The sequence below is a fragment of the Thermobia domestica genome, chromosome 4, assembly GCF_964235325.1.
Source record: "Thermobia domestica chromosome 4, izTheDome1.hap1.1, whole genome shotgun sequence".
Taxonomy (NCBI): Eukaryota; Metazoa; Arthropoda; class Insecta; order Zygentoma; family Lepismatidae; genus Thermobia; species Thermobia domestica.
In genome coordinates, this window is record NC_137457.1 from 227,129,752 (window position 1) to 227,147,030 (window position 17,279).

The 17,279-nt window shown below is 37.1% G+C and overlaps 1 protein-coding gene across 1 annotated transcript in view; it reads left to right on the forward strand.

Moving 5' to 3' along the window:
- LOC145683884 (cubilin-like) overlaps positions 1-17,279 on the forward strand; it is a 1,291,374-nt gene that overhangs the window by 772,335 nt on the left and 501,760 nt on the right. Inside the window, exon 42 of the mRNA XM_081755522.1 lies at positions 1,450-1,646. Within this exon, the coding sequence (XP_081611648.1) occupies positions 1,450-1,646 (197 nt within the window). The remainder of the gene's footprint in view (positions 1-1,449; positions 1,647-17,279) is intronic.

Genomic DNA, 17,279 nt, shown 5'->3' on the forward strand with positions numbered 1-17,279 from the left:
TTATGTTATATGAATACTGATAGCTTTATATATGGGATTGAGACTGAAGACTTTTACAAAGATATGGCAGAAATAATTGACCAATTTGACACGAGCGAATACGAGGAAAATAACACATATGGACTACTACTAATAAACAAGAAAGTAATAGGTAAGATGAAAGATGAGAATAAGGGTAAAATAATGACAGCGTTTATTAGATTGAGATCGAAGATGTGTGTTTATAGAGTAGAAAATAAAGAATAGAAAAAAGCTAAAGGAGTAATTAAATGTGTGGTTACCAAGAAGTTGAGATTTAATGATTATAAAGAAAGGTTTATTTAAAAATGCAAAAACACATAAAGACATAAACCTCATTAGAAGTTATAAGCATGATGCATATAGTATAACCGTTCATAAGCTAGCATTAGATTCTTCAGACGATAAAAGATACATATTACGAGATGGTCAAAATACATTAGCTTGGGGCCATTATAAGATAAAGTAAAAATGTAATTAAGTATAGTGTAGTGTACTTTTAGATGTAAGTTTTTAGATGTAAGTTTTTATGATTTTAAATGTCATAAAAGCCTATGCAATCCCACTTTAACATTGTAGTTATGGAAATACTTTGCGCTATGTATAGTTAGTTGGACTCCTTATGTAAATGCTTTGTGCTTTCCTGTGTGCTGGTCAAAAAATATTGGTAAGGGGAAAAGTGTCCTAGAACATACATATGTACACTACTGCAAAGATACGCAGGGGGCGGTGTGACGTCATGCCGCTACCTACCGTCCCTCTACCTTTTCAGATCCACTTTTACTCCTGATTGTTGTAGAAATGCTTAGAAAAAAAAGATAGACATATCAACCCGAGATAGTGTTCAAAGTACCGTTTCGGGGTCATTGAGTTGTCTGACCTTACAAGAAGGAGCACAATAATTGAATTCTCAATAGGTCTTGAACCCAGGTTTCTCCTATGCGACACTGTGGTTTGGAGGACAGACAAGAAAGGCCCATTTTACAGAGCTTGAGTAAACTTCCAAGCTGCTTTGAAACAAAAGTGGGCAGGGTGTATATCTCATCTCCATGTTAGATTGAATCCAAGATTTCGCTTTGGAAGATAGATGACTTCCCGACTATAATACAGCAGTTCTGATTCGATTAATAATATTACAGTAAATTTATCGTAGGATCAAATCCCAGAATACAACCAATCTTCATTTCAAAAGTGTCTACTCGCACTTGTAGTCTATATGTCTTGATACGTACACCTGTAAGAAAAGTTTCAAAGCAACGAAGTTTCAAGGCTCTTTTCTGCAACTTAGCTATGGATAAAATTACAGATCACCTTGAAAAAAATGAATCTCATGTCTTTAAAGACGAATGGATGTATCAATAATGAAAAGCAATACATGTAAGATATAACTTTACACTAACTCATTTGTTTTTTGTCATTTTTTCCTTACAGTTTGTGGAGGATCATTGAGCGGACCGAGTGGTTTCATAGACGCACGAAATATTACAATAAGATACGTAAGAGGCTACAGTATACAGAATTGTGAGTGGAATATTACTGTGCGCGGAGGTCGAAGGATAGCAATAGAGTTTCAAGAATTTTATATTACACCCCGTTCTGACGGTTTGTGTGGGGATAACTTTGTCATAGTAAGTTATTTTCTCATATTTTGTCCAGTTTGATTCTTGTACTTACTGTGCACATTATAGTACTGATATTTAATGTGTACAATATTATGCCTTGCTTTTAACTTCTATTTATGAACCAGTAGGTAGCCTATAAAACAAATATGGGTCAATCCATACGGAGTGGTCCAGTGGTGGTTGCTCGACCGTCTCCGAAAATTATAGAAATTGGAGTGTGATGAACCTTATGTATGAGAAGGTCAATAACGTCATTCACGTCGTTGAATGTACAAATATTTCTGAATGGCGGCCATCTTTGTTGTCGATGGAGTGTCTACTTTTACATTTGCAAGTAAAAGCGTTTATGAAAACTACGGTATCTGAGGACGTACGAATGAATCGAAACCAAACAAAAATAAATGTTTACAGGAGAGATTAAGGTACACGGAGAATATAAACTCTTGCTTCTAAATAAATATGCAGGGTTGCAAACGAGTAAATGAAATGACCAGAAAAACTACAAAAGAATACACTTTTAAAGAGTCTGTATTTTGGAATATCACAGAGTAGGGGTTTCATAAGTTTTGTGCTGAATACTATTGTATGGAAAGAGTCTGCAGAAATATCGATAGCTATGATACTACTGACACCATAGATTTATGGGGATCCGAAAATTGAAGTTTGTGATTTTGATGCCATTTTTGGGGCGTAATATCTCAGGAGAGTAAACTGCTAAAAATTGCTGCTTAGGTCACAAAGTAATTCTGTATGTGGAGAAAACTATTGCATAAAAATCGTGGCTGATATTACATGGAGAAAAAAGTGAGGGCATAGTTAAAACGCAAAGAAAGCACGTCCGTGATTATGGTCGTAGCCCGGAAAAAAAATTAAATGTTCGGATATGTTTCATGCTAGATCTCAAAAACTACGTATGGTTCAGCAATTAGGCCTGCTTTTGTTTGTGTTCAGTTGTGCAAAAGCTTGTGAGTGGCGTTTGTTCAATCTTTCTGGCTCCATGATCATTGCCACGTCTGTATGATAAGGGGGTTAGCTCCTCCTTGCACCCACGACACCCATCGTCGAACTGGACCGCGGTATTAAGGCACTTAATGCATTGAAATCTAATCCCAGTTACGGAAGTTAAGGTTTACAAGGTTGCCTTATATAGGGTAAACTAGCCTTTGGCTAGCTGGAGTTTCCGTCCCCAAATCCCAGCGTTTGCTCGGCTTACGGCGAATTTCTAAAACCTACAAATCTATCAAAAAATTTCAAGTTTCTTTTCGTATTTCAACTATCTAAATGATAAGATTTTGTATCACAAGAAAACATCCATTTAAATAACATGGGAATTACTTCATCCCCTCTTTAGACCTCTTAAAATCTAAAAATATTCGCTTTTGACAATGGATTAGTCTTGAAAAGCTACAATCATACCAATTATTATAGCCCTGGAGAAAGTGGCGAATAAATTTGGGGTGTAGAAGATGTCCCATATAAATAACATAGGCAAGATTTTCAGCTCCCCATAAACCATTCTAAAGTTGGAAATTGTTATTTGTACTGATTTACGTACGTAACGCTAACGGAAACGTACAAGCATATCGAATTTCAAGTTTTAATTAAAATTCCAAGTACCTAATATATGAGATTATAAGACCAAAAAATTGACCATTTAAATAACATAGAGAATTTCTTCACCCCCCTTTTGTCGCCCTAAAAGTTTAAAATATTAACTTTTGCCAATTTTCGTGTGGGTTAGTAATTGAAAACTACAATCATGCTAAATTTCAACTTTCCACCTCAACCGGAAGTACCCCTTTATTTTATGTCAGTTCACGTAGTTTTATATACAGTTAGGATAGATGTAACGCAACTTTGTGAATATATAAATGTCCGTAACTGAAATTGGATTTCTCTGACACTTTGCTGATACATTAAGTGCCTTAATACTGCGGTCCAGTTCGACGATGGGTGTCGTGTGCGCAAGGGGAAGCTAACCATTTTACCATATAGGGTTGGCAATGATCATAGAGCAAGAAGGATGGAACAAACGCCACTCACAAGCTTTTCCACAACTGAACACTAACAAAAGTGGGCCTAATTGCTGCACCATGTGTAGTTTTTGAGATCTAGCATGAAATATATCCAAACATTTCATTTTTTCCGGGCTACGACCATCGTCAAGCACGTGCTTTCTACGCGTTTTTATCATGTCCTCACTTTTTTCTCCATGTAATATCAGTCATGATTTTTTTGCAATAGCTTAGTTACATACAGAATTACTTTGTGGTCTAAGCAGCAATTTTTGGCCCTTTCCCCTCCTGAGATATTACACCCCAAAAAGGACATCAGCATCACACACTTCAACTTTCGGATGCATTTAAATTTACGATTTATTATTATAGCTGTGGATATTTATGCAGACTCTTTATATGTAATAGTTTCAGCACGAAACTTATGAACCTCCCATTTTACGCCATTCCAAAAATACAGTCCCTTTAAAATTGTAATGTTTTGTAGTTTTTCTGGTCATTTCATGTACTAGTTTACAACCCTGCATATTTCTTTAGAAGCAAGAGTTTATATTCTCCGTGTACCATACAGCGGCGGATCTAGCCCGGGGCCGCTGGGTCTAAACCCCCCAGGTTTTGAGTGACAATAATAATTTAAGCTATTATTTATATATTTTTGAAAGTGTATACTAGACTCATGAAAACCTATCTGGCTGCCACCCCTAGTTTTTACCTTCTAGATTCGTCTCTGGTACCTTAATCTCTTCTGTAAACATTGATTTTCGTTAGATTCGTACGTCCTGAACAACCGTAGTTTTCGTAAACGCTTTTGCCTGCAAATGTAAAAATTGGCACTCATCGACAACAAAGATGGCCGCCATTAAGGAACACTTGTACAGTCACGAACATAAATGAATGGAGGTTGCAGCCATTATTTCTTATGGCTCAAACCTCCATTATTTGTGTTCGTGACTGTACATACAACAACGTGAATGATGTTATTGACTTTCTTATACACATTGTTCGTCACAGTCAAATTTCGTTTATTTTCGGAGATTGTCGAGCAAACATTTTCAGCATCTTTGGACCACTTCAGATGGATTGACCCATATGCAGTATTTGTAACGTTTTGAAGTTTCGTGTCTTTCAAATATTGCTTGTATAAAGGGTGAAATGACAAATACGTCAAGAATAAAATTAAAAAATAAAATTTTAATCTAATCTAAAGTTGGAAATTTCCTCATATATGTAATGTGATATCGGAAGAATTTTACAGGATAATTTTGTTCAGAGTTATTTTACTTTTATCTAATTTTATATTTCAAACTATAGTTGCAACAATAAAACAACGGACGGTATGGTTTGGGTCGCTGCGACCACTTCGGGACGCAAAACATCGCCTGGCCAAAACCTCGCGGCACAAAATCTCACCGAGCCAAAATCACCTTGTCAAAACATCGTCTTCTAAAACCTCACGTCCCAAAATCTCGCCTGGCCAAAACCTCGCGTTCCTGATCTCGCAACACAGAATCTCGCCTGATCTAAACTACATGGGAAGAAATGTCAGTATAAAATCACGTCATGAGGATTTCTTAGATGCAGAATATTCTATATATTGCTATATTTATATTTAGCAATAACACATAATTGCATTAAAATAATGACAAGAAAAAATTCTAATGCGTGATTTGGAAATCTTTATATATATAAAATGGAAATTACTGTTTATGACATCATACCTCTTGAACCACCCAACCGATCTCGATCAAATTTTTAACTTGTTCAAGGTACTAGGCAATGCAATCATATTCTAACATCAACCGGTATAAATTCATCCATGACTTATTATTTTTTTTTCGATATGAAAATTTTGAGGGAATAGCAACTAATTATCTCAACTTCCCAACATGCTATTCGGGGGACTTTACACTTGAACACTGGCAACTTCTAGACAAACAAGATCTTAATTTTACCTTGCATTTTCGAAGCCTCCAACGAACAATAACATTTATGTACTCTCTTCTAAGACAGGAATAGACCCTCATTTGATATCAACATTCCCTTGGACTGTGATTGCAACTGGTAAACTTATTATTTTACAGCTAACCAGAATTGACATCCTTCGGTACTATTTATATAAACGTGTTGTAAAAAGTAGCATCAAAAAAGTGACTTGTATCTCTTCCGGTATGATCATATTTACTGCTTTGGCGAGCCATATTTTTTGTTTTGTTAGTAATGTATCATCGCCGACCGGCAAAACATCGTTTCAAAAGTTATATATATAGGCAAATCCTACTGGAACTCTTTCATTCCAATACCTTCACTGAATTCCAAATTTTACTTCCTTCTCCTACATTCGTCACCATGAGTGCTTTGGTATATCAGTACAAAAGCTCATGCAGCCTCTCCCTTGATAAAACTGATGTAGTAATACTGATCCTGCCTTGGACAGAGGAACAACTGCCAGAAGATCATTACAAAATTCACTTCATCAATGCTCAGTGTTCTTTTAGTGCTTCTTCATGGAACAGATCGGTCCGCTTTAGTGCAAATAAAAAATCTTCTGGATTATTATCTTACACCTGCCAGGGGATGTAATATCCTCTACGTATGACGATGGTCCACGTGCTTAACAACAACAACAACACCCAGCAGACGACCAATGTTATCATTTAACATATGACCCGAACAAGGGCGGATACAGGACGGACTTCTGGGAGGGGGGCGGCGGTAGGTCGTAATACTGCTACTTAGAGCTACTTCCAAGAGCTCTCGGATGGGTTTTATTTATATATAAAATAAAAAAAGTTTCCTCTTCGGGGGGGCGATTGCCCTCCCTGGATCCGCCCCTGGACCCGAAGAGTACCACGAAATCACCAAGAATGAGGATCAACGACGTTTAACGAAAATTCGAATTTAAAAGCGCTGCAACACCAGTCTCGCTACATATATCACTTCTGCCATTCTCTTGGCTGAGTTCAGTGGTGTAACTGAGGGGCCCGCAGGGCCTGTAGTGCGAAGGGGGGCAGAGTTTGGGGGCCCACTGCAAAGAAAATGTCAAAAACTATAAGCAACAAAAAAGTGAGCTGAATACGGAATATCCATTTCCCTGAATAATATTATTTACTTTAGAAAAGGAAAAATATGCTCTCGATGAGAATTTATCAATTCTGAGTAATATCAGTTTAAAAAATCATCTTAGCACTCGATGATTAAGGAAAAATAATTTTGTTGCCGACTGTACAATGTGCAGAAAATTTCTTTTTCTTTTTTTTTTTTTTTTTTGTCGCAAAAATTTAAGCAAAAGGAATACGTATCCCTATTACTATATTCAGTTCAGAACCTTTATAACGTACATTGTTGCGATTTCAAATTGGTATTACACAATGAAATAAAGATGGAAACAATTTGGGAACTAGCAAATCTCCTATTAATAGATAACTATACTTTGGCTTCTAGCACATCGTTTCTGTTATTTCTGAGCTTACCAATGAGTGTTTCTGCAGCGGAGAAATCTTTTTTAAATTAAAACTGATAAAGAAATATTTACGCAGTTCCATGTCACAAGAACGGTTGACCAGTCTTAGTATTTTAATGTTGAATGTGGGAGAACAAGAACAATAGACGTAAATAATACCTATAATAGAAATGTTTGCAGAAAGAATGATAGAAGATTACACCGCTTCAAATGAACTTCGACATTCAGCAGTTCGTTTGCTTTTTATCATGTAATTTAATTATATTCCATGCTCACTATGTTAATTATGATTTATGAACCATTGTCTTCTATACGGATATAATATAGTGGGAAGCTAATGGGCATGGGAACGGGGGCCCAAAAATAATCCTGCAGGGAGGCCCGAAATTTTAGCGTTACGCTACTGGCTGAGTTAGAGCCCTGATAATTACGTTACCCTCTCTTGGCTGTATCTAGACCCAAAAGAGTGGTAGAATTTACTATTTACAATATTTAATAAAAGATATTAGGCTGTTACACAAAACAGACGCTTATTTATGATGTACGTGCACTTATTGAAGAATAACCCAAAACCGACAAAATACAATTGAGATTACAATTCTGAAGAAAAGATTAGACTACTATATTCTCTTATTGGATTGTATGTTTATCATCGTTGTGGAGCATCGAGCGCGGCTAATAACGAAAGTTACCTATTTCTTGGAAAATGGACGGTTAGGAATGAGTCCACGGTAATTTTTAATTTAATTAATTATTTTTCATATCCCTAATTTTTAATGATAATCTGTTAAAATTTTTGTTACTTTTACTTTGTTCGTTTCAACTATGATAAAAATGAATTTCTTTGTCTCATCTAAAACATCTCCCCGATAAAAACCATCTTTACGAAGACATTTATATGTCGGGTGGGGAGGATTGCGTGCTACAGTGAAATTTAGAGCTATGTCGGTGGTAGTTCACTACCAGAAGGGCCAACCCTACCGAATTGGTCTAATGGAGTAGCCAGACGAAGAGTGTTCTGGCAGAAGGCAGCAATTCTCCAGTAGCCAAGTTGGCGGAAATCATAGTGATTGGTACGGCAACTTGGACATTAGTCCCAGGCGTAGTCAGTGATTTTAACGCCTGTGCTATTGAGGGGTGGAAAACAACGGGAAACCACAACTCTATTTTCCCTAGTTTGCTGGCAGCAAAAAGAGAACATAAAAATATATACAATGGTCTTTCGCAGGTCTAAAAGTTCCGGAGGTAAAATATCCCCGCATTCGGATTTCCGGGAGGGAGATGGCTTGGGAAGGACTATTGGACGGGAAATCAACAATGGGGGGAAAACTGGCAGAGAAAGAAAGGGCAAAGCAAGCAGGAAAGAGCAAAAGGATGAGGATAGGCATATAGAACGTATGTACTATGATACAGGGAAAAAAAATAGAAAACCTTAAAGAAGAAATTAAACAAAATGATCTAGATTTCGTAGGAGTTTGTGAAGATAGATGGGAAGGTAGTGGGATGTTGAACAGCAAAGGCATACAATGTTTTACTCAGGTAATGAAAAAGGCGGTCATAATGGCGCAGGAATTATTCTTGGAAAGAGCTTAAAGGAGAAGGTAGTGAAAGTACCATTTATTGATGATAGAGTTATGATGTTAAGACTTAAAGGGGAACGAAGGGTATACTGGTGATACAGACATATGCACCGATGACTTCACATACAATTGAAGAAATAGAGGAAAATTATGAGAAAATAGAAGAAATTATAGATAGGGAGGAGAGGGGTACACACGTAACTGTAATGGGAGATTTCAATGCACTTGTGGGAGAAAACAGGAAGGTGGTATCGTAGGCAAATATGGTTTAGGCGAAAGAATTAAAAAGCGGAGAGGGAACGACTGAATTTCTGTAGACAAAATTTACTAATAATTCAGAACACTAGGTTCAATCAGCACAAGAGAAGAAAATATACAAGCAAATCACCAATAGATGGCGGAAGATATCAGATATACTATGTTACGATTCAGGACAGGTACCGGAATAGTTTAAAGAACGTGAAGAGCCTTCCCGGAGCTGATATTTTCTCAGATCATAATCTTGTGCTGGCCGAAATAGATATTCAACTGAAAAATGAAGAAAGAAAAAAAGTAAGCAACAAAGTGTTGAATACTGAAAAGTTGAAAAACGAGGAAATAGGAAATCTTTTCGTTGAAAAATTTGAAGAAAAATATCCAAACTAGGAAAGAATAGGCGTAGGTAGTAACGCATGGTGGGCTTTGCTTACAGCAGGCTGCAGAAGAAACAGTAGGTTACCGCGAACACAAAACGGCTAAGAAACCATGGGTTACACAGCAAATGTTGCAGAAAATGAGGGAAAGGAAAAAGTGGAAACAGATTGATACAGAAGATGACAGAAAAATGTACAGAAAATTACATAATGAATTACGGAGGGAAACAGACAGAGCGAGGGAAGAGTTTTATAAAAGAAAATGCGAGGACATAGATGAATTAGAAAGAGTTCGGAAATATGAGGAAATGTACAATGAGGTGAAATCTATGGAATTTCGGAGGGAAAAGGGGGGTATTATAATTTCAGTAGAAAATAAGAATGGGAAGGTAGTCACCGAGAGAAATGAGGTCACTGGGAGTTGGAAAGAATACGTTGAAGACTTATATGACAGTAGGGATAGACCTATAGCCTAAATGTTGAAGTAGAAAATGAAGTAGGCGTGGATGACAAAGGATTTAGTATTCTTCGGGATGAGTTTGAAAGGGCTATATTCGAGATTAGGAATGGAAAAGCAACCGGGTTAGATAATATACCAATCGAACTCATTAAAAATACAGAAAGCAACGAAAAAGTAAGAATTATTCCGACTATGCAATGAAATATACGAAACAGGAGAATGGCCAAAAGACTTCCTGAAGACGGTCATGATACCGATGTCTAAGAAATCGAACCCAAAGTGATATGAGGTTTATAGAACTCTTAGTATCATATCTCATGCAGATAAAATTTTGCTTCGAATACTGAACAGAAGATTATAATGGAAGAACAAATAAAAAAGTTGAGGAGGAGCAGTTCGCGTGCAGAAGAGGTAAGGACACAAGAGATTTTATTGGATTATTAAGGGCGATTGGTGAAAGATTTATAGAAAAAGGGAAAGAGGTGTATGTTGCATTTATTGATCTAGAAAAGACTTTTGACCGAATGAATTGGGAATTCTAAACAAGATAGGGTTGGAATGGAAAGACCGAAGTCTCGTAAGAATCTTATACATGAACCAACAAGTAAGTGTTAGGATAGGGGAAGATCTGACTGAAGAGAGTGAATTTGGAAGGGGAGTTCGACAAGGATGCTGCCTCTCGCAAACACTACTTGATGTCCATCTAGAAGAGATAGTGAAAAGGAGTTGATGATGATGACGGCATTTCGGTTGGAGGTAGAATGATTAGAAGCATAAGATTTGCAGACGATATGGCGCTTGTTCTAGAATCTGAAAAGAAAATTAATAAAATGTTAGAAAATCTGAGGATGAGCTTTGAAGAATATGGGATTAAAATAAATGTTAGAAAGACAAAAGAGGTGGTGATTGGAACGAAGAAGTCTGTGTCAAATATAAAAGAGGAAGGGGAAAAATAGAACAAGTGAATAGTTTTTGATATCTGGGTAGTATTCTTAGTAATCACATGAAGCGCGAACGTGAAATAAAAGCAAGGATAGGAATGTTGATAGAAGGTTTTAGGAGGAAGAAAAGTCTGTTTTGTGGGATCTTGAATAAAGAGTTGAGAAAAAGAGTCATAAAATGCTTCATGTGGAGTGTTGTACTGTATGGAGCCGAAATGTGAACATTACGTAAAAGTGATTAAAAACGACTGGAAGCCTTCAAAATGTGGGTGTGGAGAAGAATGGAAAGAATTAGTTGGGTCGAGCAGGAAACGAATGAGAGGGTGTTAGAAATGGTGGGGGAGAAAACAAGACTTTTAGATATTGTTAAGAAAAGGAAGAGAAACTGATTGGGACATTGCCTAAGAAGAAATTGTATCATGGTGGACGTCCTAGAGAGCATGGTGGCGGGAAAGAGAGGGAGGGGCGAAGGAGATTACAATTAATGGATGATATAAAAATAGCAAGATCATACGTCTAGAGCAAGAGGTTAGCGAAGGACCGTGAAGCATGGAAGCTTCTCAGCTGCTGCAAGTGATCTGCCAGTAAGAGCAGAAAACCTATGATGATGATGATGATGATATTTAAAACTTCATGATACAATTAGACGAAAGAAGACATCATGTGCAACAAAAAGGGAGAACAAATTTCTGATATGGTTCAAAAACAAATGCAAATAGCCATGGTTCAAAATCTCTACATAATGTATTAATTAGTTAACTCTATGGTCTACAGAGCCCGGAGGTTCAATGCCGTGTTTGCAAAAGCTCTCCACTGACTTCTATCCTTTTCCAACTGTATCCAGTTTCTACTTTGTATTCCTACTTCCGCGAGATCCATCGTAATATAGTCCTTCCGTCTGCGCTTAGATCTTCCTAATGGTCGTTTTTCGATTGATCTTCCAGTTAATACTTTGAAAGCGTTCCTACTTTCTTCCATCCGGGCTACATGACCTGCCTACATCAGCCTCCTAGACTTGATGATCCTAACAATGTTAGTTAAACCGTTTAAATTATGTAGTTCCTCGTTATGAAGTTTCCGCTATTCCCCATTCCTGTTCCTCTTGGGTCAAAATATTCGTCACAGTATCTTGTTCTCAAGTACTTTCAGTCTATGTTCTTGCCTCAGAGTTAGCGGCTATGTTTCGTAGCCATACAGAACAACAGGTTGTGATTATCGTTTTTCAAATTCCTCGTCATAATTTGCGACGACAAGTTATTTTGAACTGAATAATAACACAAATTTCCTGCTTTTAGTTGACATTTAATTTCTTCATGAATATGGTTTCCGTCTGTTAATATTGATCCTAGATATTTGAAAGTGTCCACTTTATCAAAAGTATTATTCGATATTTTAATGCATTCATAATTTGCCGTATTACGATTCAGACGAACTTCCATGTATTTAGTTTTCTCTGCATTTACTTCTAAACCAATGTCCCTGCAAGCATTTAATAAGACCTCGTCATAATGTACTGAAAATATATTTTTCTTCCATATTATTGGCACTGGAACAAGTATCGCAGCACCTATTCTGGGTTTGTTCGAAACATGCAGAATAGTTATATAAAGATATGAACTTAACCATTACAAATATTCTGTGCATCTTTTCATCTGGAGATGCATGCATGAATTTGAAAAGAATTTCATGAATTTAAGAAAAAACGAGAAAGATGAAACCTGAAAATCTCAGAGGGAATATTATAAGTGTGGTTGAACTTTCTTATGCCACAATGTTGAATTTAAGGACTAGAGGTGACAAAGATAAAGGAGAATTGTTGCGAGAATTGACGATAACATTCGCAATATATGGTTACTGGAAAGAAAGGAATCTACAGAACTATCAAATCTCAAAGCTTGTGTGTGAAAATTTAACGAAACATTAGTAGATGATGATTAGAAAGCGTTCAATGAACCACAAAACGTTACCTATATCCAAAGACCTATTTAGTTAAGAAAGTAAAACAATGAGCCTGCTATAACAAAAGGAAGCATTAGTAACATTAAATATGAAAAGAAAATGCACATTTTCGTACACCACAACGATAATTTTACAACCTCTATGAAACAATGAGCGACTAACTACCAACGGAAAATTTTACATTCCAAATAAGGTTTGGGCAGTATCTTCCAGATATTAATATATATACGAAAGGGGACCCAGAAAAAATGGTAATTGTGCTGCAGTGGGGAGGGAGAGTGGGGGAACCCATTGTTGTACCAATTGTCCGTTACGATCACGTCACCTGCGTCAGTGTGCGAAGTTGTGTCGCTGTGAGTGTATCGGTTCGCTCTTGAGAGTTTGTTTAGTAAACCAACTTTTTCCAGTTCGGCGAAAACGTGATGGCAGGGCGGCTGTGAAATTTGGTTTCCTGTTGGGGAAGTCGGCCGCCGAAACTACTGTAATGCTGAAGACTGCTTACGGGGATGCTGCCCTAAATAAAACCAGAGTATACGAGTGGTTTGCACGTTTTAGAAAAGGAGAACTGTCAATTGAAGACCAACCCCGTTCAGAACGCTCCTGAACGGCAAGAACTGACGAAAACGTCGAAAAAATCAATGCCCTCGTTCGTGAAGACCGTCGCCGAACCATTAATCAACTCTGGGAGATGTCTGAAATATCGTGGAGTTGAAATCAGAGGATTTTATCAGAAGATTTGCACATAAGAAGGGTTGCAGCCCAATTTGTCCCTCGCCTTCTCACAGACGAGCAAAAGGAGCGTCGACTTGAGGCATGTGTTGAACTTCAAAATCAGCTCAAAGAGGACCCTGACTTTTTTGCCAAGGTATTACTGATGATGAATCGTGGTGCTATGGCTATGACCCCGAATCGAAACAGCAATCAAGCCAGTGGGGGAGGTTTTGCCACTGTGGAGGAGGTAAAACAAAAATCGCTGGAGATCATAAAAAAGATCCCGATAAGTGATTTTCAAAACTGTTCTGAACAATGGAAGGATCGTTTGCAGAAATGCGTTGCGGTCCATGGACAATACTTTGAAGGTGATGAAAATTTGGTGTAAAAATATTGAGAAATAAAGAAGTTACGACGAATTTTCCATTTTTTTGGGTCCCCCTCGTATATGCAGTATATAACATTCTTATTCGTACACATTGTTTTTTCACACAAACTATTTAATTTCTCCATTAAACTACAATATTGTGCTAGCTAATTGTCAGGTTTGGATACATTAGGGCTTTACAAACAGTAAAACATAGAAAAAATAATTCGTATCAAATTAAATATTAATTAATAAAAGCAAACAATGAGGGAACCCCTGTTTTCGTACAACTTTCCTATTCGTACACACAGGCTATTATACCATAAAGAAATCATAAGAACAACACAAAATTGGTACATGCTAAGTCTAGCCTTGTGTTTACTGTCATTGTCCTGTTGAAATCTGTAACTATTTTTTGCACACTGCTTGACATTGTTCTTTAATATTTCACAATATACATTGGCATCCATAATGCCATCAGTAAACTTGATGGTGTATGACATACAGGCCCACATCATAAGTGATTCACCACCATGTTTAGCTCTGGGGGGGGGTGTTGATATTATTATTCTCTGTATTTGGTTTTCTCCATACCCTGCATACCCCATCTAACCCAAAATGGTTTATTTTCGTCCCATCGAACCATATAACACTATCCTAAAATTCTTGATCCTTATCACGATGTTGTTTTGCAAACGCGGAAATATGAGGAAATATGAGGAAATGTGCAATGAGGTGAAATCTATGGAATTTCGGAGGGAACAAGGGGGTATTATAATTTCAGTAGAAAATAAGAATGGGAAGGTAGTCACCGAGAGAAATGAGGTCACTGGGAGTTGGAAAGAATACGTTGAAGACTTATATGACAGTAGGGATAGACCTATAGCCTAAATGTTGAAGTAGAAAATGAAGTAGGCGTGGATGACAAAGGATTTAGTATTCTTCGGGATGAGTTTGAAAGGGCTATATTCGAGATTAGGAATGGAAAAGCAACCGGGTTAGATAATATACCAATCGAACTCATTAAAAATATAGGAAGCAACGAAAAAGTAAGAATTGTTCCAACTATGCAATGAAATATATGAAACAGGAGAATGACCAAAAGACTTCCTGAAGACGGTCATGATACCGATGTCTAAGAAATCGAACCCAAAGTGATATGAGGTTTATAGAACTCTTAGTATCATATCTCATGCAGATAAAATTTTGCTTCGAATACTGAACAGAAGATTATAATGGAAGAACAAATGAAAAAGTTGAGGAGGAGCAATTCGCGTGCAGAAGAGGTAAGGACACAAGAGATTTTATTGGATTATTAAGGGCGATTGGTGAAAGATTTATAGAAAAAGGGAAAGAGGTGTATGTTGCATTTATTGATCTAGAAAAGACTTTTGACCGAGTGAATTGGGAATTCTAAACAAGATAGGGTTGGAATGGAAAGACCGAAGACTCGTAAGAATCTTATACATGAACCAACAAGTAAGTGTTAGGATAGGGGAAGATCTGACTGAAGAGAGTGAATTTGGAAGGGGAGTTCGACAAGGATGCTGCCTCTCGCAAACACTACTTGATGTCCACCTAGAAGAGATAGTGAAAAGGAGTTTACATGATGATGACGGCATTTCGGTTGGAGGTAGAATGATTAGAAGCATAAGATTTGCAGACGATATGGCGCTTGTTCTAGAATCTGAAAAGAAAATTAATAAAATGTTAGAAAATCTGAGGATGAGCTTTGAAGAATATGGGATTAAAATAAATGTCAGAAAGACAAAAGCGGTGGTGATTGGAACGAAGAAGTCTGTGTCAAATATAAAAGAGGAAGGGGAAAAATAGAACAAGTGAATAGTTTTTGATATCTGGGTAGTATTCTTAGTAATCACATGAAGCGCGAACGTGAAATAAAAGCAAGGATAGGAATGTTGATAGAAGGTTTTAGGAGGAAGAAAAGTCTGTTTTGTGGGATCTTGAATAAAGAGTTGAGAAAAAGAGTCATAAAATGCTTCATGTGGAGTGTTGTACTGTATGGAGCCGAAATGTGAACATTACGTAAAAGTGATTAAAAACGACTGGAAGCCTTCAAAATGTGGGTGTGGAGAAGAATGGAAAGAATTAGTTGGGTCGAGCAGGAAACGAATGAGAGGGTGTTAGAAATGGTGGGGGAGAAAACAAGACTTTTAGATATTGTTAAGAAAAGGAAGAGAAACTGATTGGGACATTGCCTAAGAAGAAATTGTATCATGGTGGACGTCCTAGAGAGCATGGTGGCGGGAAAGAGTGGGAGGGGCGAATGAGACTACAATTAATGGATGATATAAAAATAGCAAGATCATACGTCTAGAGCAAGAGGTTAGCGAAGGACCGTGAAGCATGGAAGCTTCTCAGCTGCTGCAAGTGATCTGCCAGTAAGAGCAGAAAACCTATGATGATGATGATGATGATATTTAAAACTTCATGATACAATTAGACGAAAGAAGACATCATGTGCAACAAAAAGGGAGAACAAATTTCTGATACGGTTCAAAAACAAATGCAAATAGCCATGGTTCAAAATCTCTACATAATGTATTAATTAGTTAACTCTATGGTCTACAGAGCCCGGAGGTTCAATGCCGTGTTTACAAAAGCTCTCCACTGACTTCTATCCTTTTCCAACTGTATCCAGTTTCTACTTTGTATTCCTACTTCCGCGAGATCCATCGTAATATAGTCCTTCCGTCTGCGCTTAGATCTTCCTAATGGTCGTTTTTCGATTGATCTTCCAGTTAATACTTTGAAAGCGTTCCTACTTTCTTCCATCCGGGCTACATGACCTGCCTACATCAGCCTCCTAGACTTGATGATCCTAACAATGTTAGTTAAACCGTTTAAATTATGTAGTTCCTCGTTATGAAGTTTCCGCTATTCCCCATTCCTGTTCCTCTTGGGTCAAAATATTCGTCACAGTATCTTGTTCTCAAGTACTTTCAGTCTATGTTCTTGCCTCAGAGTTAGCGGCTATGTTTCGTAGCCATACAGAACAACAGGTTGTGATTATCGTTTTTCAAATTCCTCGTCATAATTTGCGACGACAAGTTATTTTGAACTGAATAATAACACAAATTTCCTGCTTTTAGTTGACATTTAATTTCTTCATGAATATGGTTTCCGTCTGTTAATATTGATCCTAGATATTTGAAAGTGTCCACTTTATCAAAAGTATTATTCGATATTTTAATGCATTCATAATTTGCCGTATTACGATTCAGACGAACTTCCATGTATTTAGTTTTCTCTGCATTTACTTCTAAACCAATGTCCCTGCAAGCATTTAATAAGACCTCGTCATAATGTACTGAAAATATATTTTTCTTCCATATTATTGGCACTGGAACAAGTATCGCAGCACCTATTCTGGGTTTGTTCGAAACATGCAGAATAGTTATATAAAGATATGAACTTAACCATTACAAATATTCTGTGCATCTTTTCATCTGGAGATGCATGCATGAATTTGAAAAGAATTTCATGAATTTAG